This window comes from Colossoma macropomum, unplaced genomic scaffold (genome assembly GCF_904425465.1).
Source record: "Colossoma macropomum unplaced genomic scaffold, Colossoma_macropomum, whole genome shotgun sequence".
NCBI lineage: Eukaryota > Metazoa > Chordata > Actinopteri > Characiformes > Serrasalmidae > Colossoma > Colossoma macropomum.
In genome coordinates, this window is record NW_023494795.1 from 3,531,154 (window position 1) to 3,557,307 (window position 26,154).

General features: G+C 40.6%; 1 protein-coding gene across 7 annotated transcripts in view; it reads right to left on the bottom strand.

Annotated features, from left to right (window-relative positions):
- adgrg6 (adhesion G protein-coupled receptor G6) overlaps positions 1-26,154 on the bottom strand; it is a 118,221-nt gene that overhangs the window by 51,511 nt on the left and 40,556 nt on the right. For 2 of the 7 annotated variants that reach the window (XM_036581223.1, XM_036581225.1), the window contains 6 exons: positions 18,962-19,027; positions 8,030-8,053; positions 2,242-2,309; positions 462-514; positions 347-379; positions 64-200 (listed from right to left, as the gene is read on the bottom strand). In XM_036581223.1, coding sequence (XP_036437116.1) covers positions 64-200; positions 347-379; positions 462-514; positions 2,242-2,309; positions 8,030-8,053; positions 18,962-19,027 — 381 coding nt within the window. Of the gene's footprint in view, positions 1-63; positions 201-346; positions 380-461; positions 515-2,241; positions 2,310-8,029; positions 8,054-9,546; positions 9,607-9,715; positions 9,773-14,804; positions 14,850-15,101; positions 15,165-15,272; positions 15,333-17,379; positions 17,449-18,961; positions 19,028-26,154 lie in introns of all 7 variants that reach the window. The other 5 variants (XM_036581226.1, XM_036581224.1, XM_036581220.1 and 2 more) reach the window with 4 other exon arrangements.

A 26,154-nucleotide genomic window follows, 5' to 3' on the forward strand; every position in this document is an offset into this window, starting at 1 on the left:
ATATATATATTAGAGGGTTTCTTCTACATAACAGAAAAGATAAGTAGAAACATTATTACATACCAATGACATTTACGACTACATTTTCCAACCTCAGGTCACCAGACGCAGAAGAGCTGTTTAGCTTGGTCTCAATCTCAGTGCTCGTCAGATCTTTCCCTGTAGTGTTTCTATACAACAGCAGGGCTTTACAAGTGTATCTGGAAAAACAGCACAGGCAGGTTTCAGGTTCCTCTACTATATGGTATTAAAATGTATTAATAGTGCATAAAGTGCTTGCTATTAGTATCTAAATGAAACTGAGAGAAAACTAGCCTACACTAGATAGACAATCATACTGGGGTACCTATTGCTGGAGGCATCAGTGCCAGGTTGAATGCTGGTAAGAAAACATAGACTTATAAGTTATAGGGGAACAATATGACTAGCTGGTTATACGCAATGACATGAATATTTCTTACCTAATATTATATACTTTAACAGTGTAGTTCCAGCCTTGAAATGTCTGGTTGAACTGTAGAAAAATAAAGAAATTAATCAAAAATATGAATAAAAGTTTGACTAAAAATTGCTAAAGTGGATAGTGAGGATTCATAGCCAGCAATGCAGCAGTGTGTTTACCATTTTGTGCACAAGAGGAAGAAAATAATGGGTAACACTTTATATAAACTACATATACACAAAGTACTCATGGCACATTCATTAACAGTACAATAACACTCCATTACAATTATATAATAATTCTAAAACATTCACTAATGAGTAACAAACATATAATGTAGTGAATTGGAAATGTATGTAATGATGCTTAGTGTATACATCAAATGTTCGTGGGTAAATTAAAATCTGTTCGGGGAATAAACAGCACATGATACTATGCACAGGTACTCAACAGAGATCCAATAGACATCCACTATCATTAACGTGCCTATGACATTTAGCATTCGCTTACTGATGTAATTTATGCAATTACAATATCGGACAGTGCAGGAAGTATTGCTGTAGCATTCATAAACTGTAGTAACGTTATAGTAAAATGATATTATGGCACATCAGGAGCTGAATGTTATTAAGGGATCATTGACGAATGCAATGTGGATGTTTTCGGGGTAATCATGGGCTTCAGATGTGTGTGTATTTTACTGATCATACACTACACATGACTGAGCGTGCTTTCAATTTATTATATATTCATTACTTATTAGTGAATGTTTCAAATATTACACATAAACAATATTCCAACTGCACTTCTTATATATATTGGCCTATAGTATATATAGTATACAGTAACACTCAACCTTCCATCCTCGAAACTAACGTCTCAGACCAGCATTTTCCTGCCTTATTACCCCCTTTTATCTGACCGTTACCTCACTGTTCCCTTTTTTGCCTCTACACATTCTTTAACTACTACTGCACTCAGCACTTTCATATATTACATATAACTGGCACAAATGTTCGTCTGATTCTGTGCACTGTGAGCTCCTGTAACCAACACCAAATTCCTTGTACATGTAAGCAAACCTGGCCAATAAAGCTTGACTCTGATGTTTCAAAATGGTTATGTAACTGTAGTTGAGTGTTACTGTACTGTTGTTGAATATGCCATGAATACTGCATGTACACATTGTTCATGTAATGCATTACTAAGCAACAATCAAACTGATCTATGTAGTGTAACTGGTTATACCACGTTGTAAAAAATGTAATGTGTAGAATCTACATGCAAGTAAATGTGGCTCCATCTGCTAAGTACATACACTATATGTCCAAAGGTATCCAGGCAGCCCATTCTAATTAATTGCCCACACAATCTCTACAGAAAACCATCGTCAATAGAATGAGAAGGAGGGTTGGGAAGGAGGGTTGGGGAGCCTCTAAAGTAGCTGCGCATGAGCCTGGGGTCACCATGCAAAAAGCCCCCCAATATTGGGTTGTGGAGCAGTTCTGTCCAATATTCTTGGGATGAGCTGTTTGTGATCTAGAACTAATCATCCAACATCAGTACCTGAATGCAAACAAACTCGCACATCAATGTTCCAACATCTCGTGTAAAGCCTCCCCAGATAGGTGGAGGCTATTACTGCAGCAAACTCCTTGTTAATACTCTTGATTTCAGGAAAAAGATAGATGACTAGGAGCCTACAAACATTTGGACATATAGTATAGTGCACTTCAGTAATAAGCAGTGATGTATTGTTTTGTATTGAATAAGATCACAGAATACATATACAGTCGTACCCAGTTTGCCATGGTCTCCTCTGTGATCTCTCGTTGACTCGTTAGGGTAATGCTGTAGAAAGTATCCTCTGCAATTCAAAGGATATATAAGGATAAGGATTTGCTTAGTTGTTAGTCTGTGATAAGGGTAATATGCAGTTTAACACTTTCTTCTGTGTGGCATAGCAGCAGTGCAGTACTGGGAAAAATACTGAGTGAGGTGGACCAGCGTGATATGACAGCTTTGAAAAATCTATAATAAAAACTCTTTTTATTCCACTCTGTTTTGGTTCTTTATGTTGGAGATCATGCTCACTAATTCAATACAATTACAGAGATTTAGCAGAAGCCAATTAGAGGTTTTTATGTTTCCTTGGGATGCACTTATTTTTAAACAGTCTACTGCTATGCCCCACAGCCATCACAAGATGGCTCTCGTGTATCTTATATTGTTAGTGCAGGACTACAGCACAATGCATCTCTACCCCATGCCAAGACCTTCTTAGGAGACTACAGCATAGAAAGTGCATTCATCTGAATGTGATTCTCAAACAGATCCTTTTGAGTAATTTCTCTCTAGAACCCAAACGATCCTTCTTGAGTACTTCTGAAAACAATTTCCAAATCAAGTAACAACGAGGTGTTGCGATAAGAACACCCAAGCAGTCTCCTAAGAAAGAGAAATTTAAAAAAAAAATCTTTTACAAAAATTTACACGGAGGCTCTGCACCCTACTTGTGTGAAAGTATAGCAGCATGTCTGAGAAGCACTAGACATCATTGATTGATTGATTGCGCAAAAACTAATGTTAATATCTTCTCCCCTACCGAATCACAAGGAATCAAGTCAACACCCTCCTAAAATCTGGACTATGAGACACCACGGTGATTATTTCTTCCCTTTAGCATTCTGGGATTGCTAGCACACCAAGCAAAGATTTAACTAGGAAAGGAAATATCTTTCTCTCTAAAGTCTACTTTGTTATTGGAAAACATACTGTTCCCGGTTGAAAGTCCACACAGACATGTAATATGAAAGCGAGCTTTACATGGGCATGGAGTGAGTTCAGGGGAGTCTGTGGTGGTCCCACGGGTGGCGCCAGTGGGCACAGTCTCAAAGCCTGCAATGGCTTCCTTAGGCGGAGTGGCGAGAGGGAGCGTGCCATTTGAGGGGACAAAGGACTGGTCGTCAATGGCCGGGGGAGACGGATGCGTTTCTCTATCTGTGGTGGCGGGGCGAACAACAAGTACATTGTGGCTCTGGCTGGAGGGCTTTGCTGATTCATTCTTGGGCCGAAATGGCTGCTCTGTTGTTGGGGACTGGACATATTTAGTATCCTGAAGGTTGCTTGGAATGTTAGTATCCACCGAGTGAAAGGGTGGAGCAGAGGTTTGTGTACTTGCTTCTAAACCTGAAGGCCATGACTGTTTGCTGGGGAAGGTGGAGGCATGATGAAGTCCACTGGTTGATTGAGTGACATATGCCATAGGCTCATATCCTGTGCCTGGTAAATGTGCTACACTTACAGTGAAGGTTGCTGCCAAAAGGGGGGTGGGATTGGAGATCAATGAGCTCGCCTCCACATGAGGATGGAGAGCCATTGCTCTGTCAGGGGAAGTATTTGATAGTGTAGCATGTAAACTAATGGGGACATATGTTCTACTATGAGAGAAAGTGCCTGTTGGCCTGATAGTGTCCATGTGAGCAGGTGTGTCAGGGATTTTGTGAGTCAGCATGTGTGGTGCACTAGTGTTCCTGGGTTCATGGGTGCCTGAATGACTGTAGGTGTTGTCTAATACGCTAGGGAGAGTGTGTATTCTATTGAGGGTGGTGGATCCCTCAAACGCTTGCTGAGTCTCAAGGGTGAACACAGATTCATTTCTTATCACGCTTGGCAGCTGCTGTGTCTCCGAATGCCCTTTAGAGTCACTGACATAAGATGGACTCTCCTTTGCATGCTGAGACACAGATGGCCCTCTCTGAGAGTCTAGAAAGCCAGAGTAGGAGAGGGATGGTGATGGTACTGAGGCTATGGAAACACTAAAGGTAGACAAGGGTACTAACTCCTCTCCTGCAAAGCTCCCAGTCTCAGTGGCCTTTGAGACACCCAGCCAGGCTGCCAGAACTGGCACGGAGCTGGGAGAGGGCAAGGTGAACACGGGCAATCCATCTATCCTCTCTGCTCTCATTTGAGAGCTTGAATTAAGGGGTGAGGATGGAGATCTGCCCCATTCGTCTGTCAGGGCAGCCGCCGAGGTGTGTGGTGACTCAGAACTGCTGTTGACAGAAATATGAGACGTACGTGACAGGCCCCTTAGATCTGCCTCTGAAGAATTATCGTCGTTTTGCCTGTTCGAGCCCCTGAATGGAGTCTCTAGCAATCCGTTTACATACGATGGCCCCTGAGCCTGAGGTGAATCTAATTTGGACCAGCCAGCCACTGATGACATAATCGTACCCTCAGTGCCGAGGTGCGGAACGACAAGGCTAGGGGTAATCAAATGGCCTGAATCGTAAGTGTGTGGGTTTTGGTTGGGAATAAATTGATTCTTTGATGGGGGTAAAACCAGGTCACTATTGTCTTTAGCACCTGAAGTGAAGAGGCTTTCAGCGGGGCCAGGTGTCAGAACCACAGAAACATCATTGGCTGCCGACAGGGACAACGGACTGGGCCTGATGGTCTCCGTCATTATGTAGTCGCTTTGAACCTCTGCGGCAAGCACCGTGCTGGTGTATAACCTCAGCGCCTCAATAAGAGTGGCACTGCTGTGAGCGGAATCCATAAGCAGCTCTGCTTCAGTGGTGAAAGTGGGACGGAGAAAAGGAGTAGGATGTGCTTCTGCTATGAGGGGACTGCTGCTTTGCAAAGGAGAATGACTTACTGCCAGCAGTTCTGTGAATAGAACCATCTGAGAAGGGAGATAGCCGCGTGGGGAGGCAGCTACAGTGGATACAGGAATGGTCTCTGTAAACTTATGCACAGTTTCCGTCGTCATTGTCCTGCCATAACTGTTCTCCAAAGTTCCCATCTGCCAGTGTGCAACCAGAGTGGGTTTTATCAGATGAGATGTCACCATGGTGGACCCTTTCTGACTTTGCTCAAACTCCGGAGCGGAATGCCCAGCACCTGTTGCTTCTGAGAGGTCCTGGTGCACAGTGCCCAATAGTTCGGAATCCACAAGATAGGTAGGTGACAGTGCTGGTACTGAGAAAGATGGCAGCTCTGCTGTTTTTCCATTCGGTCCTGAAGCTGGGACTAAAGGGGGTATAAGCATCCAGCTGCTCTGTGTCTGAGCCTGATTAGGGATCTGTGCCAACATAGTCAATGGTAATCTAGACTCTGTCTGATTGTGCAAATGTTCCTGCCTGCTTATAGTTTTGCTCAGGTCATTGGGGGCACCGGTGCTGGCAGTAGGCATGCTTCCCATTTCTAACAAGGATATGTTAAGGGGAATGACAGTGGCCAGGCTTTCATCGAGAGAGTAGGTAGAATCAAAGTCAAATAGGCTGTAAACATCGTCGTCTAAATCAATATCATAAAAAAAAGCTTCTGGGCCAAATCCAGACGAGTAATCGAGTGTCTCTGAGCTGTTCTTGCTGTCATCACTCAGGACCCATGGGGGCTTATTCAATGGCTTATTCTTCCGATTTCCAAGTGAGGCCACTGGGAAAGTCTCAAGGTCGTCAGTCTGGTTGTGCGACCACAGCACTTGGGAATATGTCGGCCTCCTAGTTGTCAAATTTGCATTCTCTGCACTGGTCGGTTTTGGCTCAGGGGACACGTTTGTCACACTTTTCGTTGGAAAGGGAGGTGGTTTAGTCAGATGTACAGTGGGGCGTTTTTGGGCCCGTGTGATTGCAGTCTCTGGTTTCTTTCTTATAGGCCAAATGAGAGGGGTGGAGATAAAGCCAAGAGACGTTTTGGAACTCCGGCCAGCAGGAACGACTGGCGGCCGAGAAGCGAGAGGAGTGGTGGATAAGGTTGTTGAGCGCTGAGGCAGCCGCAGCAATGACCACAGAAACACAGCTCTTTCTTTCTCTGTGCCAGTCAGCGGACAGGTCAGTCGGAACAGAGAGGTCAAAACAGGATGTTACTGAACTTTCTTCATTTTGGCAAACTTGATATCACAACATAAACATGACGAAAAACACAGGCATTCAAGGAAAGATTTAAACCCTTAAATCTGCTAAAATATTTGTGGATTTTGTCTTTTGCGATATATGGGTATGTTTTTTGTTTGTTTACTAGAACATTAAAGACACAGTAAATGTTCCAAGGGTGATGGGATTATCAGTTTCTTGAAGATCTGAATATCACTACAGAATAAAAATCTGAATAACTCTGGAAAGTGAAAGGAATAACAGAGTAAAATAAGTATAAAAGATTCTAGAAAACGTTATGTTAGTGGAAGACAGGTTAATGGAAGAGACTAGAAAAGATGCCACAGTAACAAAGAAAAAAATCAGAAAAAAGTAATGACAGAATAAAATAATGGCAGTAAGAACTAATTATAGATGTGATATAGAACTAAAGAGATGAGCTGACCATATGGCAAAGGAACGCTGGTTTTGTAGTCCACCACATATAGTATGTCTGCTAATATACGAGTGTATGAATACTAATGTCTTTTTATCCACAGTCCTCTTATTTAGGGGATCAAAAGTATTTGGACACTTTGTTGCTGCTGATTCTAGACATCACATTTCACATACAATTTAATACCAACACAAGGTGCCAAAAACAAACATGACGTACCCCAAAAAGTTTTAACCATAATTCAGATACTGACAATGGCTCCATAGCAAGTCTAGTAGAAATCAACAGAGAAGACTTCAGGAAGTCATAGGGTGCAAAGTATTCACTTACTTTGATTTACAGTTTTTTATTCCTTTTGGCCCGAAATGCGAGGACTATATATAAAAAGACGTACCATGACTGTGGTTAACCTACTACAGACTCAAATACCTTTGAATTAAAGCTGATGCTCTGCATTTCCTAGAACTGCCTCCCAGTTTAAACATAATGTGCTGGACTACAAACCCAAAACAACAAATTATGTTACTGCCCAAGACTTACAGACAAAGCTGCAGATAAATAGAAACACAATTAAAACAAAATTTTACATCTTTACATCTAGAAATCGACATCTTTAGATCCAGAGTTTTGAATATGTCACAGTTTTCTCCAGTGCTACTTGCTAGTTAAGTCATTTCTAATGTCACTGCTGTTGCAAAGGAAAATATTTTATACCTGAAAACAACCAAAGAAAATGTGGATTATATTTACAGTGGAACTTGGTCAAGAATACAGAACCAATAAACGTCCGAACCAAAAACAGAAACAGAATTAAATGGAAGGAAAGACAAATATGATTAAAATGCAAATCTTAAAAAAAAAAATAATAATAATTGTATGTTTCATCTCTTGTCTTGTTTATAATTCATCATTTTTTCTCTGCATAGTTATTTGCTATTTTTATTATTCTTCCAATCAAACAACTGATCATGTAACTGTTTAGTAAACTGCGTTCGTGTTTTGATTTGACTAATAACTCATTCCGTACAGCCTTACTGATGGCCTGATGAGGCTTTCATACTCTATTCTTGGAGGCGTTTGTGGAAACAAAAGGAATAAAAGTCCATTAATAAAAGACAAAAGAAAATCAGAAAACCCAGTGAAAACAGTTTAGCCAAGCTCAGCACCAGTTAGCTCAGCTTAGCATAGCCACCCATTCTCTCCGCAAGTCTCTCCAAGTAAGCACAAGCATGTCAAGCATGTCAGTGACATGAGAAAACATATTTGGCTTACCATTGGTTGCAATAGTAGCAGCAGCTGCAGATAAAGGAAAAGACTGAGTGACTGGAGACAATGACAGCAAACATGGAAAGATCTTGAGGTGATGGTAAATGCACACACACACGCAGGGTAGGGCAACACACAGGTGAGATATGTGATATGAAATATGGACTGACATGTTATTAACTACCCGTCCCTGCTCATTTTTGCCGTCTTCCGTTTTAGCTAACTGTTCTGCAGAACGTGTGGATTGGCCACGCAGGCCCAGAAGTCTTCCATATCGCTGTTGTCGGAAGAAAACCTCGTATCTCGAAAACGACAACTTTACAGGAGAAGGAAAAAACCTACTTTACTTTTAATGTAAGTCAATGGGACCAGACTTTATTCCAAGTCATTTTGGGCCGTTTCTTTTAGTCCATTCATCATGAATTTCAATCAGAACGTAAAAGCCAACAGATATTTTCAAATTATGTCAAAAACAGACAAACAACAAAAATGGAGATACGAGGTTTTCTTCCGACAGCAGTGACATATCAATTTATTTCAGTTTTAATATTTAATATTAAAGTTAGAAGCAATGTGGGATTATGTAGACTGGTTTTAGGAAGCTATTCACCCGTTAGCGGTACAGTAACTGTGGCAGTGGTAGTCGGTGAAAGTTCTAGTTACAGACAGCAGATGGGTGAAAGTACACTACGCCAGTCAAAGTTAACTGGTAGCAAAAGCAAAACAACTAAACATTCTCTGAGGTAACTTTGCCGGTTTCTGTAAATCTATTTCAAATAAGCTCACAACTGTTAAAGACTGTCAAACAGGCCGATAATATTGGCTAATCATAATGACCTGTGGTTTCATCAGTATAGGTGATGTCACAGACTATGCCAACTGTCATAATGAGGAAATTTGAGCTTTTGATTACTTAATATTTGCCTTTTTTCTTAAATGTAAACTCCCAAAAGACCAGAGGCACAGCTCGAGCTCATATAAACAAATGTTACTCACTGCTGCCCTCTACAGGTGTTATAACACCTGTCCGAAGTTTTCTTGTTTTCATAGGACCCATAACGTGTCTCAATAAATGCGCTTTCTACTTTCTTTTATTTACATCTATTTGCCGCAAACCAACTAATTAAAACACTGAACTTCACAATTTGTTTGTTGTGACAAATATATGAGCTAAAATTTGTGGAAAATAACTGTGGTCAGCCCAAATAATTACAATAAGATCAAATAATTGCGATCAGGTGATTATGTAATAATTGCGACAGGCCTATTTTCGACTTTTTTGGTTATGACGTCACTGGGATTCGAACCAACAACCTCTCGGCAATAAAGCAAAAAACACTACTGTACCACAAGGGGGACCCAACATACTGTGTCTCCTGTTTAGCTCTTTCATGGCAAAACAGGCTGGTAATGAACTCAAAATTGGACAGGCAAGTCCTAATAGTGGGAGAATATCAACAATTTAAAGAAATACTTCAGCTTCCGACTGAAATTGGTTAAATCTGCTAGTTCAGAAAGCTTACCAGTTGTTGTGCTGGTGGTGGTTGGTGTAATAGTTGTAGCAGAGGATGATGTAGTCTGAACTAGTGATGGAATAGGGGACAGCGTGTGAGTGGTTAGAGTGGTCACTACATCTTGTTAGAAAGATTACAGGATGAATTATAGGTGGATGACCTAAAAACGTCTGCTTACCAGTGGTTGTGGTTAAAGGCATGCTAGTAGTAGCTGTGTAAGAAACAGCAGTAGAAACTGATGATGGTGAGAACAGAATGAATAAGCACTGAGCACATGCATCTACATCAAACTGACATAATCATAGTTAGAGCATCTTTTAAACACAATGTTTACAAACGTGTTACATGTAATAAACTGTGGACAATTTGTTGTAACTGAAAAGATTTCTTAATAAGCAAACCAAACCCATTTATTTATGATCTATTCTGAAAGATATATGATCTAAACTGAACAAACCATCATTAAAATGATCAGCTATGTTTAACTTACACAACTGTATGCAGAAATTTGTGTTATGTGATTATAAGTTACACGTCCTTTACAAAGAACACACCTGTGCACGTTTAATTCACAAACACTGTTTGTTTGCTGATGTTCTGTTTATTTTCTTCTGGTCTCGTCTGTGCAAAGGTTGTGGCACAATGTATATTTGTGTTTTTCCCCAACATGTTAAATTAGCAAATGAATAGATATTGTGCAATTAAATTTACAGCAAAATGTTATTATATGTGGATTAAAATATACATATCACTGCTGTCGGAACAAAACCTCTCAATTTTTGTCATTTTTCAGTTTTTAATATTATTTGAAAATGACTTTACACTGTATGTAAATTTCATGATGAATAGACCAAAAGAAATGAACCAAAATTCATTGGAAAAAATTCTGGTTCCATTGACTTACATGAAAAGTAAAGTATGTTTTTTCCTTCTCCTGTAAAGTTGCCTTTTTGGAGATATGAGTTTTTTTTCCGACAACAGCGATATTGTGTTATTTTAAATTACACAAAATATGTAATGTTATGGAGTATACAAACTTTTGCACTCGACTGTATATGATAAATAGCCTAAAAACATTTCAAAATATGAAATAACTGGGAACTATGACAGCAAAATGTGAACTAAAAGACCCTGAGGTGATGGTAAACAGCGTAGTGTAAGACACAGGTGAGATATGTGATGTGAGATTTGCTACAACATATTACAAATGACTTGTTCATGCGCCAACCACTGATTTTTTTTTTTAAATATATATTAACCGTTGCAGGGTTGGACACGTTTCAAAGGCTACGTTCACATGACCAGGCTGAAGTGGCACAAATCTGATTTTCTGCCCTAATGTGACTCAGATCTGATGTTTTCAGGGCTGTGTGGACACAAATCTGATCTTTTCAAATCCGACCTGAGCCACTTTCATATGTGGTCCTAGATCAGATACGCATCTGATTCGTGGCCATGTGACCTTAATGTGACGCTCTGATCGGAATTCATGTGATTTTTCTCCACTGCGCGTGACCATCATTCAGCGTTACCATGGCAGCAGCGCCGAACAGAAGTTAAAGCCTGTAAACGGTGGAAAAGCAGCTCATCTCTCCTTTTTCTCCTTCGTCTAGCTCTAATAATGAAGCTGAGAGCTGATCAGAGTTAATGATCTTCTCAGCGAAGCTCGTTCTGCTCGTTAGTTTGTGCTGATGATGCATGTGATTCATTCACGTGACGTTACTGAGTAGGATGAGCTCATGAGGGTCATTTCAGGACGCCGGTTCGTCACATTAATGACAGATTTGAGTCACTTACCTAAACGAGTGTGAACCATAGTGTCAGAGAGATCGGATTTGAGCCAAAAATCGGATTTGAGCAACGAGGCTTGTAATGTGAACGTAGCCAAAGAAAACTGGCAAAAATGCTATTCAAACTGTAGCGCACAACTCAGGCTTTGTAAAAGTATGTAAATGCTACAGTGCAACAGGCTAATATTGCCTTTACAGTTTAAAATACTATGATACTGAGCTGGACGATGTTGTAGCTAATCTAGACTAGTCAGCTCGGAAAGAACAACAACAACACAGAATCTGAATTTAGCTTGAATAGATGACAAAAGGTGCCAACTTCCAAACTCTCATTCACACACTGAAAAAAAACAATATTCTATTTCGTTTTAGTTTTGCAGTAAACATTATAGTTTTGATTTAGTTTTCGTTTTTTCATTTTTCACTGCTAGTTTTGGTGTAACTTAACTTAGTTACCACTTAGTTTTTTGTTTAGATAACTATAATAACCCTAAAGAATACAGAATATACTCCGATCAGGCCACCACCTTGTTTCTACGCTCATTGTCCATTTTATCAGCTCATGGACCCTCATAGAGCAGGTACTATTTGGGTGGTGGATCATTCTCAGCACTGCAGTAACACTGATGTTAGTGTGCGTTGTGCTGGTACGAGTGGATCAGACACAGCAGTGCTGCTGGAGTTTTCAAGCACTGTGTCCACTCACTGTCCACTCTATTAGACACTCCTACCTTGTCAGTCCACATTGTATGTAGCTCATCTCTTGCTGCGCAGTTTGTGTTGGTCATCCTCTAGTCCTTCATCAGTGGTCACAGGACGCTGCCCACAGGACGCTGTTGGCTGGATATTTTTGGTTGGTGGACTATTCACAGTCCAGCAGTGACACTGAGGTGTTTAAAAACTCCAGCAGCACTGCTGTGTCTGATCCACTCAGACCAGCGCAACACACACTAACACACTACCACCACGTCAGTGTCACTGCAGTGCTGAGAATGATCCACCACCCAAATAGTACCTGCTCTGTGAGGGTCCATGGGGGTCCTGACCACTGAAGAACAGGGTAAAAGGGGGCTAACAAAGTATCAGAGAAACAGATGGACTACAGTCTGTAACTGTAGAACTACAAAGTGCACCTATATAGTAAGTGGAGCTGATAAAATGGACAATGAGCGTAGAAACAAGGAGGTGGTCAGAATGTTATGCCTGACCGGTGTGTAGCTCTGTTCTCTCTTCCTGCAAAAACACCACCAGAACAAAGACACGGAAGTCTAATAAAACCATTTGTCACTGTAGTTCACAAATGGCAAGTTCAAACAGTGATATTAGTCTTTTCCCAACCCAGGATGTCACTGAATAGATCTAAAAACATGTACTGGGTTATTAATCCTAATCACTCCTGGACGAGAGCTTTAAGCTTTAAAGTCAAAAAGACACTGTTTTAGTTATAGGAAGTCAAGTGTAATGTAGAACTGTGTTTAAAAGAGCTCAGCAGAGTTTAAAAAGCTGCTCACCGGTTAGAGGCATGCTAGTAGTAGCGTTCGTAGGAATTTCTATTTATTTCTATCTTAATTGATGATGGAAACATGAGAGATGATGACAGATTCCACTCATTTTCGTCTTAAGTTGTCCCTCAGTTATCAAAGCCCTCCATACGACACGAACAAAACGCCACATCTTTTCAGATTCTGCTCACAAACCAGCAGGCCAGTTTAATGGTCCTGTCTCCAGGTTGCGTCCAGGATCTGGTGGAATTTCTCATGAAGAAACGTAACTTTAGATCAATGCAAACATGGCGAACACAGATTACTGAGAATTTATCTGCGTAAAAGTGCAAGAAAACAGACTAAAATGATTGTTCACTATCAAGCTGGTTCTCTTGCTTCCTTCAGATCGTGTTGGAAATATCGTATTCACGAGAAAAGCGCACATGAATGAAGACACACCGTCGCAATTACTATTGAGATGGTGGCCTTTCAGCAAAAAATCAGCAGTAGCTACTGACAGCTGTATTGTACACTGAGTATGTTAGTTATTCAGTAGCCACTGCAAGCTAAAGCTTAATGTCTTACTTTCATCCTCACAAAAAACAGAGTCTATTTGATGTCAGAAATACAACAGTAAACAAAACAGAACATGATAAACACTCGACAAACAGTGGAACATTTCCCAAATCTGTCATGGGGCAGTGGGAGAAAGTTTCGGATGAGCTGGTTTTACCAGCTGGAAAAAAACGGCCGCTATTTTTGTAATATTCATAATTTAAGAAAGAAAATGGATTATTTTTAGATGTCTGGTTTCAAGTGCTAAACTGTTTAGTTTCTCAACATCATCAGCTTAATATGAAGAGCGAACATTAGCTGGCTCAGTACGTCAGTGATGGATCACGCCGCCTCACTGCCGTCACTCCTACCACATCCCTGTCAGAGCATATCACTGTATTCAGACACCAGCTAGCGACGGCTGGGCTTCTCCATTCTATCACAGTAGTTTGAGGGGTGAACCGTAATAAATCTGACGCTCACTGTGTAAAAGCATTAACTGCAGTGTGAATCTCTCACACCAGACAAACAGAGTCCTCCTTTTAGGAACGTTTAAACTGAAATCAGGTCTTTTTGTCTTGTTTGATCTACAGTAACATCAGTTCGCCGTGCTGTGTGAGTGACAGCGCTGCTTCAAGTTAGCCAGCTGCTAAAAACAGCTAGCCTGGGAAGCTAACGTTCTCCCACACCCCAATGCCTCACATACAGCATCCTCAGTTTACTGTCGTTTAAATCAGTGCAGCTCTTTCACTTTTTGTTGCTTGTGAATGCACTAATACTAAAATATGACTGAGCGCTGTAACAGTGCTGTAGCTGTGAGGATCAGACGTGATTTAACGCTGCTAAAGCTGTTAGGATGTTAGGAAAGAGGTGAGTTCACTGTAGGACAGCACAGTTACGCCACTGATCTCGTCACTCACACTCGGTCACGGGAGAGCAGATCCCCGATCGCTCCACTCAAACAGACGTGGCAAAAGTATATTTGGCGACTTATTTTACTCCTTGACCCCCCCACCCCACCCCCAAATCATACAGAGAAACTCAGAAGTGCTCCCTCTCGTGGCAACAGCAGAGTAGTGCTGCTTTCCTTGCGGTAGAAAATGCCACGTCGCTAAACGTGGAAGTGTGAGAACGCTCTACTATATCGAACATTTATCGAACATTTCTTATATGTCTATCAAGGAAAGTTATATCGCGATAATTATCATTATTGTTTCATCGCCCAGCCCTACCTCCACTAGAAGTACACCGAGGCCTTCAAAAGACATGATGCTGACATGGCTTGCACTTGTGATCGCACACATCAACACAAAAACATTGTCACTCTACAAGTCAGTCATATGAAGGAAATAAGGAAATGTATTACGCGTTATGTAAATGAAGATGTATCCTGTATATGACAGAGGAATGCAACACATGGTTAAATAAAGCTGCTCACCGGTTAGCGGCATGCTAGTTGCAGTAGTGGCAGTAGTCAGAAGCTCTGGTTATAAAGACAGCAGAATGAGACAAATTACACAACCAGGCTAAACAAGAAATTTGACCGTGTCTTGACGAAGACAGCACAGCAGAAACAGAGTGAACTGCTTCGGCTGCTGACTGGAAACTGCTTTTACACAAATAATCTACAGTACAGAAAAAGAAGAGGTAAGAATTCTGGCTAGTTTTTGATGTTTATTTGAGCTTAAAGTCATAATTTCACAATTCACAGTTAACAGCTGTCAGTAAAGCTTACCAGTAGTGGTGCTGGCTGTGGTGGGTGTGGTAGTTGGAGTAGTTGAGGATGATGTAGTTTGAACTAGTGATGGCACAAGGGCAAAGCGTTTGAGTGGTTAGAGCACACGTTAGCACAATCCCGTACTGTTAGAAAGAGAATAAGGTGACGGACCTACAGTCCTCTGCTTACCAGTGGTTGTGGTTAAAGAAATGGTAGGAGTGGTTGTGAATATAATGGTAGTGGAAAGTGCTGATAAAGAGAACGGAAAAGAAATGAGCACTAAGCACATGCATCCACATCAAACCTTGTGACATGTAGCTGGAGTCTCTTTAATGCTGCGTATGCAGTCATACCTTCTGTGTGTATTGAGGTTGTCTTTTCAAACAGGACATCTAAATCATACGTAAACTGAATATTTCTATCACGGCAAATAATAAACACCATTCATTTGTTGTCATTTCAAAATGTGCTCGAGTTTCTGGCGACATTTTACAGAAGGGCAGCATTTGTGAGTCTGCAAGACACCTAAGCTTTTCATAACAACTGACATAAACCTGCATAAACATTTATTAAGGGTTATTCCAACAAGTGTCGGTTGTCATATAGGCTGGCTTTGTCAACTGTGATGTCATTTTACCTCCGCAAGTGTTACGACAACTGACGACTGTTGGAATAAGCCTTTATAAATGTCTGCGTAGGGTTGTGTCAGCTGTCGTGACAGGTGTTGTGCAGCCTTATGAATGCTGCCCTTCAATAAAGTGTCATCAAGTTCTTTATTCATGAAATAAACACATTTTTTTTTAAAACACTGTTGCATAATGAGTTAATCAGCTATGAAACACAATTGTAACACAGTGTATCATCACATCTCAAAAACCAAGCCACTGAAGGTTACTTACAAGCCTTAAATAAATAAATAAATAAATAAATAAATAAATAAATAAATAAATAAACACACCACTGTTTAAAGGTTTGGAATGACTTTCCATATTAATATTTTTGTTACCTCATATAAAGAGATAAACAATAAACTACATGCAATAAAAACGTGCACAACGCAGATCTGAATACTCTAAACTAGACAACAATCAGATTGTTTATTCAGATGTTTAGATGTTTTAGCAACAACATAGTTTTTAAGGATAAATAATATCCTGTAATCTTTCATGATTATCTGCCGCAAGATGTGATATCAATTTTCTTAATAATTCAATTAATACTTATTATTTTACAACACATTTCTAATGTATTTTATCATATAAATTTAATAATTTAAAATATATTATTTTTTTCCTACTGATTATTTGTAATTCTATGAAATTTATGAAGTGTGTGGAGTTGCACAGGACTAATACAGTCAAATACAGAAGTTCAAACACTCTAGTTGAAATTACATGATTAGCTGAGTGAAAAGAAGAACACATCCTCTACAGAGAACACACTTAAACATGGAATTTTTCTGCAAATTTCAGTGCACGATTTCTATTTATTTGCTCTTAAATGTGCCACAACTTTGCCACATTTTATGTTTTATTTTTTCCTAAAAATGCTGAGCAAATAAACAGTAATTGTGCATTAAAATGTGAAGACGCGTGTCTCTGCAGAGGATGTGTAACTTATTTTCACATAGAAAATCAAATAAACATGTTATTTAACCCGGAATGCCCAAACTTTCACATATAACTGTACATGAGAATCATTCTATACATTTACCTGCCACCACACTTCATCTGTCTGCTTTTACATTATTGAAAAGAAAGATTCCAAACGTTTATACGGCAGTTTTAAACAAACAAACATATAAATAAATAAATAAATAAATAAATAAATAAATGAATGAATAAAGCTTATCAAAAGAATAAGCTCAAATGAATCCAAGCACCTCTCATGGAACCACATCTGAGCTAATTTATCTGAGCACAAGGTGCTGAAATGTGCAGCAGGAACCTCGCCTGCTATTTTGAATCAGAGCCACTGCAGTTATTAAAAATATCCACCTGAAGGCTGGAATGTAATTAAAAAGTAGATAATAATGAAGCCTTAATTTGAAGTGCGATCCCGTTCGTTTATGAACTCCTATTAAAAACATCACTATCTCCGTCATTCCACACAAGCTCATTATTCCTGCAACATGCATTCAATTAAAACACATTAATTGCCACCTGCTGGAAATTATGCAAATGATATTACTCTCCTTCAGCTAAAGGGCTAACAATGACACAACGTGACACTTTTTCAGTCAAAAGGCTAACAGTGACAAGCTTCAAAACTGAGGAAGGCTCGGGCGGATGCTTACCGTTGGTTGTTGCATTAGTAGGAATCGTGTTAGTGGTGACAATGGATGGGGCGGTAGTAGTTAATGGTGCTGGTGGCAGGAATGGAGAAAGGTTACATTGGCATTAAATGGAGGTTAGAGTGGCACCGAAAATGCAAGAACAATCCATGGAGCAACTGAACAGTACTGTGCGTCATGGGCGTGGCAAAGGGGTGACATTCATGAAAATGAGAAGCACATCTGAACCAGACGTTAAACGATAATTACGACGTCTCCCAAGATAATCAGAGCACTGACGGCCCAGTATTTCCTCATCTTCTCTGCCGTCTGTCCAACTGATAAAGCAGGTTTACTGCTGTTTTTATCACTCTATTGAATTGTAGGGATTTATTACACAGCATACGGACATATTTTCAGACATCAGTCAAAAAATGTAATGTTCTAGTGAACTAATCGATCACTTATCAGACAATAAATGACAAACTGCTACTAAAAGTAGTTACTAGTTCTCTAAAACTTTTCCGCAACTTTCATACAACTGCAACATCATTTCCGTGCAACAATAGTTAGACAAAGTGATTCAAAAGCAAAGTTGCATGCAATAAGCTTATATTTGTATTTATTTTATTAGATATTTTATATCTTTTCTGCTCTAAAGTCATCTGTCAGGAGTGATTTAGACATTTACAGCATTTTGATCATCTTAGAATATTCTTTCCAGCTGTCGTTGGCCTTTTTTCTTTTCTATATTTTTATATCTGTTTCAGTGAGTTGCAGGATGCTCTACGTTATGCAACTCAAGGGCAACCAAAGCTGCATGAAAGTTGCACCACATAAATCCAGCCTTAGGAAGCGTTTCGCAGCCCAGGCTCAGCAGAACACAGCTCATTGTCAAACGCTTAAATGTATTGGTAACCTGTATATGCCAAGAGTTACAGCTGAGATTTTTCTGTATTATTTTGCTATAACGTTTAAAATCATAAGAATTTCTCAGCATAAGATTTATGAGAAAGTAATAATGCATATCCCATTACACCACGCTTTGGGGCTCCTGGCAAGCATGCTGACTTCTAAGGGTTCATTAGCTGAGTTAGGCCAAATGTGCTGGGATAAAGCAAAACAATGAAATCTGCTTACTCCAGGACCAGCGGTGGGAAACTATGGTTATACAACGATGCAGCAAGCACCAGCTGAAGGAGTGGGAACATGGGGAAATTCTGAGACTGGACAGCGACCTTTTATGACCTTTACTAGGAACGTTGGTGCTGTTTTCTCCTGGCTGCCTGCTTGATGAGGGAAGTCTGCTGGCTATCGACATGATTAAGGGGGTTTCCTTAATGTGGTGAAACAGTAGACTCACGGGATCTGTATGTGAAAACAAGCACGCTGGTTGGACTGGATATGGATTAAGCTAACAAACGAGGATCAGTAACTGTCAGGAAGGGAAAGAGGGTCGCTGTAGATAAGCCAAAGCCACAATAGGCTACAGACTCTGATGAAGTAAAAACGGTACTTATGGATCTTAAAGATTCTGAACTGTGAGTGGTGAGAAATTCTCAGTCATGTTTGATGTAAAAACTGGAAAAGAGCAGATTCCTCTTACCTGGGCAGCCCAATCCAGAGGAAGAACAGCTGGTGGTTTGAGGAGTAGTGTATGGTAGGGTGGTACCTTTGAATGGAGTGAAAGCAACAGTTAATTGTTAAACATTTCATACTGAAAGTCAAAGGAGGAGATATTAAATGCTCACTGATTTTAAGTGACCCAATTTTATAATATTTTTCAAGATGTTACTTTTAATACAGCATAAATATTTGCTTCTTTTCTGATTGTTCACAGGTTGACACGCTTATTCTATGAGCACCAAACACCATCTTTTACCAACACATTTTACCCTAATCCAACATACAGTAGTGCCTGAATGAGTAACTACTCAATCTTATGATACTCTCACTCACACAAGTGCTCAAAATTAGTTTTGGAACCCTTTTATCATCATTTGTTTTTATTTGTTAATATGTTATGGAAATGTTGCTTTGCTTTATATTCAAAAGTACATAATTTCAGCTATTTAATAACTTATAAATCAATACTTTTGGACCAACTGCACAATAACAACCTACTGTTAGGTGAAAACTTTCACCCAACCTTCATTTTAAACAAATCCAGGTGTGTACACACATGTTCAAATCAGAGATCCCCAACACCGCTCCTGTAAATTCACCACCCAACAACCTTGACTCAAAACCTCACTAACATTCCCAAATATATTGCTTTAGATAACTTGGTTGCAAAATGTCTGTGATAAAGTCTGAAAATTACACAGAAAATGATAAAATCAAGTGTGAAAAATGTGCTGAAGTCTTGGAAACATACAGAAAATGTCTAAAACAAGGAAAACTCTAGAAAACCTGGTTAAACATCGGTTGTGACTGATGCACTCTGTGCCTAAGAGACTTCAAGCTCACCCAAAAGAAGGAATAATAAACAAATACTAACTCAAATAAAATAAAATACTGACCAAACGACATTTATTTATTATTTAGCGAATGCGAAGTCCTTCAGCCAAGCAAGTGCATCTTAACCTACAGCAAATAATTCTACTTTCATCCCTCACAGAGGACGAGCTCAGTGGGCTTGGGCTGCGGCTCCACCTGAAGGCTGCTCAGATATGGGCTGTGGTCAGTCCTGAATCTGTTGAGTGTTGACCACTCTCTCTGTGAGAGGTCAGTACCAGGGACTTGTTGGGTAGGGTATGACACCAGATGGTACTTTGGGACATCCTTGGATTCCCATTCTTTTTTCCCAGGCCAATTGAATGGTGAAGTCCAGATTGGGCAATCATGAAAGGAGATGAAAAGCTGGTGAGTTGACCCTTGTGTGGTGTTCAGGTCTGTGGGACCCGTTTTCAATGTTTACCAAAAGAAAAAATGATGTGATTTATTATTATTTCAGCCTCAGATTCTTGGTCTTTGCTCATTTTCTGTGAAGAACATATAAAATAACCCATTTTCAGTGTCTTCACTCTGTTCACCCCCCACACATTTATATTACACATGTGGTGTTGGGTGAACCCGCGGGGAGTAAAAGTGTGGAGGTGCTGTGTCCTTCACTCTGTTCTCCTCCTACATGGCCTGCTGTTAGTCTGTGTGTGTGTGTGTGTGTGTCTGTGTGTGTGTGTGAGGGTGGACAACATGGACAGGCTGCTGACTGGCTACAGCTGCTAAAGGAGAACCCTAGGCTGGACACTTGTGATATTTTAAACATCTGATATTTTTACATAAATTGTTATGGCTGTATTGATTTATAAAAACAATATTGTGGTGGGTCCACCAGACCACTGAGTAACACACACACATTAACACCACTCAAGGGTTAAAAATGTCTACATGGATTGGTACGTGAAGGGAATCTCTCTCTTTTTGGAGCATCCTTTGGGTGAGTGCCACTCGTTGAATGAGGGAAGTGGTGCTGAACAGACAGTAACGACGCACATGGTTGCATTAAGCTGAGGACCCAAGTTATATAAACGGGACCAGACGGAAGCACAAGTTTCTGCTAACAGAGTACGTAAGGGCCAGGACCGAGGTACGTGGTGTGGAAGCTGCTGCACCGCATTTAGTTCCAGCAATAGTGGCTAAGGTGACGTTGTTTCTGGACATCACCTTAGCCACCACTCCATTCAGATGTTCCAGGGCCTGAATTGTAGTGTGGGATTGCGCTTAATTTAATCGATTCCCGCAAATCTGACACAACGCTGGAAACTCCCACAGACATTTACAGCAATGTTTAATAATTTTCAGCCAACGTTTGCACCAGTGCGGAATGCGGGACGACTGGCCGAACGGACCGACTTCCGCTCTGGACAACACACTTGCCGCTCTCTCTCTCCCTCTATCTACGAGCCTACGAGCGCCCTCTGCTACTGCAGCGCCTCTCACTAACATTCACAGTCAGGATTCAATGATGTGGACTTGAAGGCCTGCGAACATGGAGCGCTGGCTAAAACGTAAATCTACATCATCTGAAGTGGAACCTGCTCAGAAAAAACACCAGAACCCAACAGGGCACAAACAGCAGTGCTAACGATGTCAGCGTTAACAGTATTAATCCTCAGGATCCTCAGTCAGGTAACAGTAACGTTAGTGAGGTGAAGCTGCAGCACAAAGACACGTTTCAGACTAACTGGCTCAGAATGTATCTGTATCTCGAACTTAACAACATTGAAATGAGCTGCTCGATTTGTAAAATGTGCGGTGCTGCGTCTTTTACCAGCTGACGTTACAAAGCATCAACTTTAAGGCGCCGCTCAGACGGCGTTTCTCAAACCGCAGCCTTGCATTGAAAGTATGAGGCAGATTAAGCAAAGAGTCTGACGGCTAATGCTGTTGAAGTTGCGCAGTTGCAGGGTGAGGAGGAAACGATGGGGCTTCTCAAAACCGCCTGCTTTATAGCAGAAACGAACTGGCTAATTCAAAATTTGGTCATCTGGTTAAATTCAGGAAAGAGATGGAGTGTCCTTCTTTCAAAAAGAACGGAACAAGGTCAGACCTACAGTTAAGCTCACAAGTAGTATCCCCCAAAAGTGTATAAATCCCCCCTATGTGAATCATTTATGGGGGAATTCCTCTCCATTTTGAAAAATGAATTTCAGGCTCTGTGTTCACAAAGGACAAAGCCCTATCAAGGGTTACGCCCTGATATGCTGGGTTGGGACCATCCCTCAGCATAGCTCCACTCAGCTGGATGTTTAGCTCTTTGGCAGCGTTTGCTTTGTGAGGATGAAACATGGCTGTTATCGTCTTTGCTGGACTTGGCGTTAGTCACCAAATTTTACAGTAATGGCTCAGTTTTGAAAGATCTTCAGTGAGCACCCACTCCACTGAATCAAAGTCTGGCGCTGGGGCTGCCAGGCAGACATCAGCATAAATGAATCTGCGAGAGCTGATATAGAGTAAGACAATTATATAGAGGTTGAATAAGGTTGGGGCAAGAACTGATCCTCAGACGAGGCCATTAATCTGTCTCCTCAATGCGCTTTTATTCTGTCCAAGGTGAACTCTGAACCTCCCGTTGGTGAGCAACTGTTACTGCTGCTGCCCAAACAGGGAGAAACTGTAAGTTTGGGTAAAAGGCCTTTGTGCCAGACAGTATCATAAGCCCAGCACTTGTTCCCCTGTACTATGATCCTTACGGAACCCATCCTGGTCTGTGAGGGTGTTCTAGACTCCTAGAGATATATGCTGTAATATGAGACGCAGAGAAGAGAGATTGGGCGGTAATTCGCTGGTAGATTAGGATCTTTACCGACGATTTTTGCTGCTCGCCATATTTTCAGAACTGGATTTGTGTTGATGATTCTATTGAGACAGCCAGGGCCTGAGGGCCCATGTACTTTATGAACTCCAGAGGGATGTTCTCATATCCTGCTGCCTTCCTACAGTTTAAACCCTGCAGGGCTTCCTCCAGTTCAGCACTCTCAGAAGGCTCAGGCTTTTCTGCTGTAGCTTGTTTGCAGTGTATCTTTTGCTCAGTCACAACGGCTCTTCTGGTGTACTTTTCTTGGGTCACCTTGGAGACCGCAAGTAGACGGCTAGAAACCTAGTTTGATGTGACACAGGGTTGGATTTGAGTGAGGGGTTTCGGTGCAGCTCAGAGGGGACATATGATAAACCTACATAAAGGACAGACACATTAATGTTTGTCTCACTAATGTTTGACCCTTTAATGTTCTGCTCAACCACATTTTGAGTCACTATATATGCCACAAAGTGCCATTTAGTGAACGTGAATATTTTAAAAATTGTGGGGTCAAAAAAATGAAACATAAAAACCCAATTGTTTTTATTATTGACCCAAAAAAAGAAAAAAATACACAAAAAAATTCCATTGCTTTTTTTTGGTGAGGACATTAAAGGGTTTAGTTGTTTTATTGGACCTACTAATGTTTTCAGTTAACTACTGAGAACTTTTTGGGTTTCAGTTAGTAAACCTAGTGAGCAAAAACTTTAGATCGGAAAGTAATAAATAAAAAGATATTAATTATATTTAGAGAGTGTTCCAAGACTAATTTTGAGCACTGTACATGTTTGTTTTTACATAACATCAGGCAGGGTCGCTTATGCCTTTTATGGTTTCTGAACATTTCAGAGCCCTAAATGACATCCTATTTGGAGACCCCACCCACTCCAAACATATTAATGCATATGCAAGAGTGGAAAATAGAATGAATGCATAACTAATTCAGGGAATATCAGGAAAATTAGGAAAATCTCTGGATTTTCTAAGCCTAACCCTAAATATAAGCCTAACCCTTTACATTTTCAGTTAAAAAAGATTACATTTTAGGGCTCACCTGTTTTTACCCCTATTTTTGTCCCAAAAATATACAAAAACCCACACACATGTTGGTCTAAGCAGGGAAAGCGTGGCACTGTAAAAAGGTCTGATGTTTATCCACACTCCTCTGGGTTTGGAAAATGGAATGTGGCCCCAAAATGTCAGCCCAGAAGCTCCGGCGTCGGTGTGTCAGAGTTGGAATTTAATCACTCTGTTGCACCCCTGACTGACTCAAAGCGCTTGACTACAGGTTTGAAGCCATGCCCAGGAATGTCACCTCATCTCAACAACACAAACATCTATTCTCCAATACACAAGAGCCAATCCTGCTTCGATCCTCACAGCTTCATCATCAAGCTTTTCAACAGCACAGAGTGCACTAAGTCAGTTTTCCAGGTGGTTTGTTAGTGGGACTTTCAGGGGGAGGCAGGACTCTGTAGAATGCAGTTAGGAGTCTGGAATTAACAACAAGAGCCGATTTTGATCGCACTAATGCTGCCCTAATTTAGACTAAAGGTTCTACTCATCTTCACTTCCAAATTCTGTATTATAAAACAAACATATCCAGTTATAAAATTTGACTGATGAGCCACATTCAAATCTAACACACAGGGTGATTCAAAAAGATTAGTCCGATTTCAAAGAGACATATTTTTCCAACCGTGAGGCGTCTAGGAACCAATCACAATCCAATTGAAAGAGGGGGTCATGGAGTTTCTGACCGTCAGTGGAAGATGGCTCCCTTCAGTCTGAGAGGAGATGAGACCCCTGAGCAGAAAGCGTTCTGCGTTCTCCACTTCAATAAGAGTGAATCCGTCATAACTGTGCAGTGTGATTTTCGTGGGCAGTGAAGCTCCAACAGCTCAGAGCGTTCGGCGTTGGTTCCACAACACTGGATGATCTCCGAAATTGCACTGAAAGAGCCGTGAGTGCAGCGACACCCGACACGCTCAATCCAGTATGGGATGAGTTTGACTATGGCGTTGATGTTGTCTGTACAGCTGGAGGAGGTTCAGACTGAGACCTTGTACAATTACATAATAAACTTTATGCTCATTTAAACTATTTACAGTTCACTGCACTGATCTGTAATGATTTACAAGTGAAATAAATCATTTTGAAATCAGATGAATTTTTTTGAATCACGCTCTACTTGATGCACACATGGACTGAATTCTGTATTAATGTGCCATGTAAGCATCATCCTAGTCATTAAGACACTCTGCTGTTCATGGAATGATATTTGACCATGATGTAGGGTGACCGTTCTGCAGGGGGCGGGAGGGAGCACAGGGCACACTGCAGAAAGCCACTGTCAGCATGCAGGACATTTTAGGCAATTTAGAAATCTCACCTGGACACATTCTGACAAGCACAGTTTACTGTTAGTAGGTAATTACACTGTCTATTGTGGAACTGTCTATTGCTATTATTATTCATTATAGATTAAATCATTTGTTTTTATTATGCTATTTTGTTGTATTTTTCGTTATGCCTAACAAACTCAACTTAACCACGGTAAAATCACTGTAATGGTGACCTCTCAAGGCCTATTGCTTAAGGGGTCATTCAGATGAATGCTTTTTAAATGTAAAGTCACTGTGGCTTGTATGTAAAAAGGAGCAGGGTGCGCTTCTTAGGGGGAGCTGGTTAACAAATAAACATGAGATGAATGATTTGGGAGAACGCAAAAGGAAAGAGACGAACAGTCAACTTATTGTCGCTGTTGAAACAAAACCCTGTTTCTCCATATTTGTCTGTAGCCCTATTCTGGCCCAGATCCTGGTGCAATTTACTCTTGGTGTTGGTGTTTTTCGTCACTCGTCCCATGAGAAAATTTCAGGCTAAATTACTAACTGCTGTTTTTCAAGCTCAGTAGTGCTCTGATGGTTTAAGTCGCATCCGGATGTACATCTCCGTGTTTTTCCAGGAAGATGTCGCCTCGTGTTGGGAAAACTACTTGTTGTATTTGATCTCCTAGTACACGTATCAGAGACATGAAACACTTTCCCAGCAGCCAAAAGAAAAACAGATGCTTCTGAAGAATCACTTAACCATTTACTTGGTCCGGGTGGTAAAGCTTCAACTAAATACGCTACCTGGGAGAACATCATCAGGAGGAGAAAGAAAATAGAAATGTTTTACAGACTTCCTCCTGATAAACTAATCCAACCCGAGTAGGGCTTCGGAACGGAGGTTTTGTTACGACTATGACGATATATAGTAAAAAAAACGCTTTTTTAATGCTCTTGGTGTAATCTTTCTGTTGAGTATTGTACACTCGGGTTGGCAATACTGAGACCACCGGTGGTTCCAAAACGCACTTCATCATATTCTTCATAACTTTAAGCTACATTCTAAAGTTGGGGGTCGTATGAGGCTGTAACTGTCTTCTTTCCAGTCAAATAGATGGGTGATGTCATTTTAAACCCTTATAATTAAAGAAGCTGAACTCAATT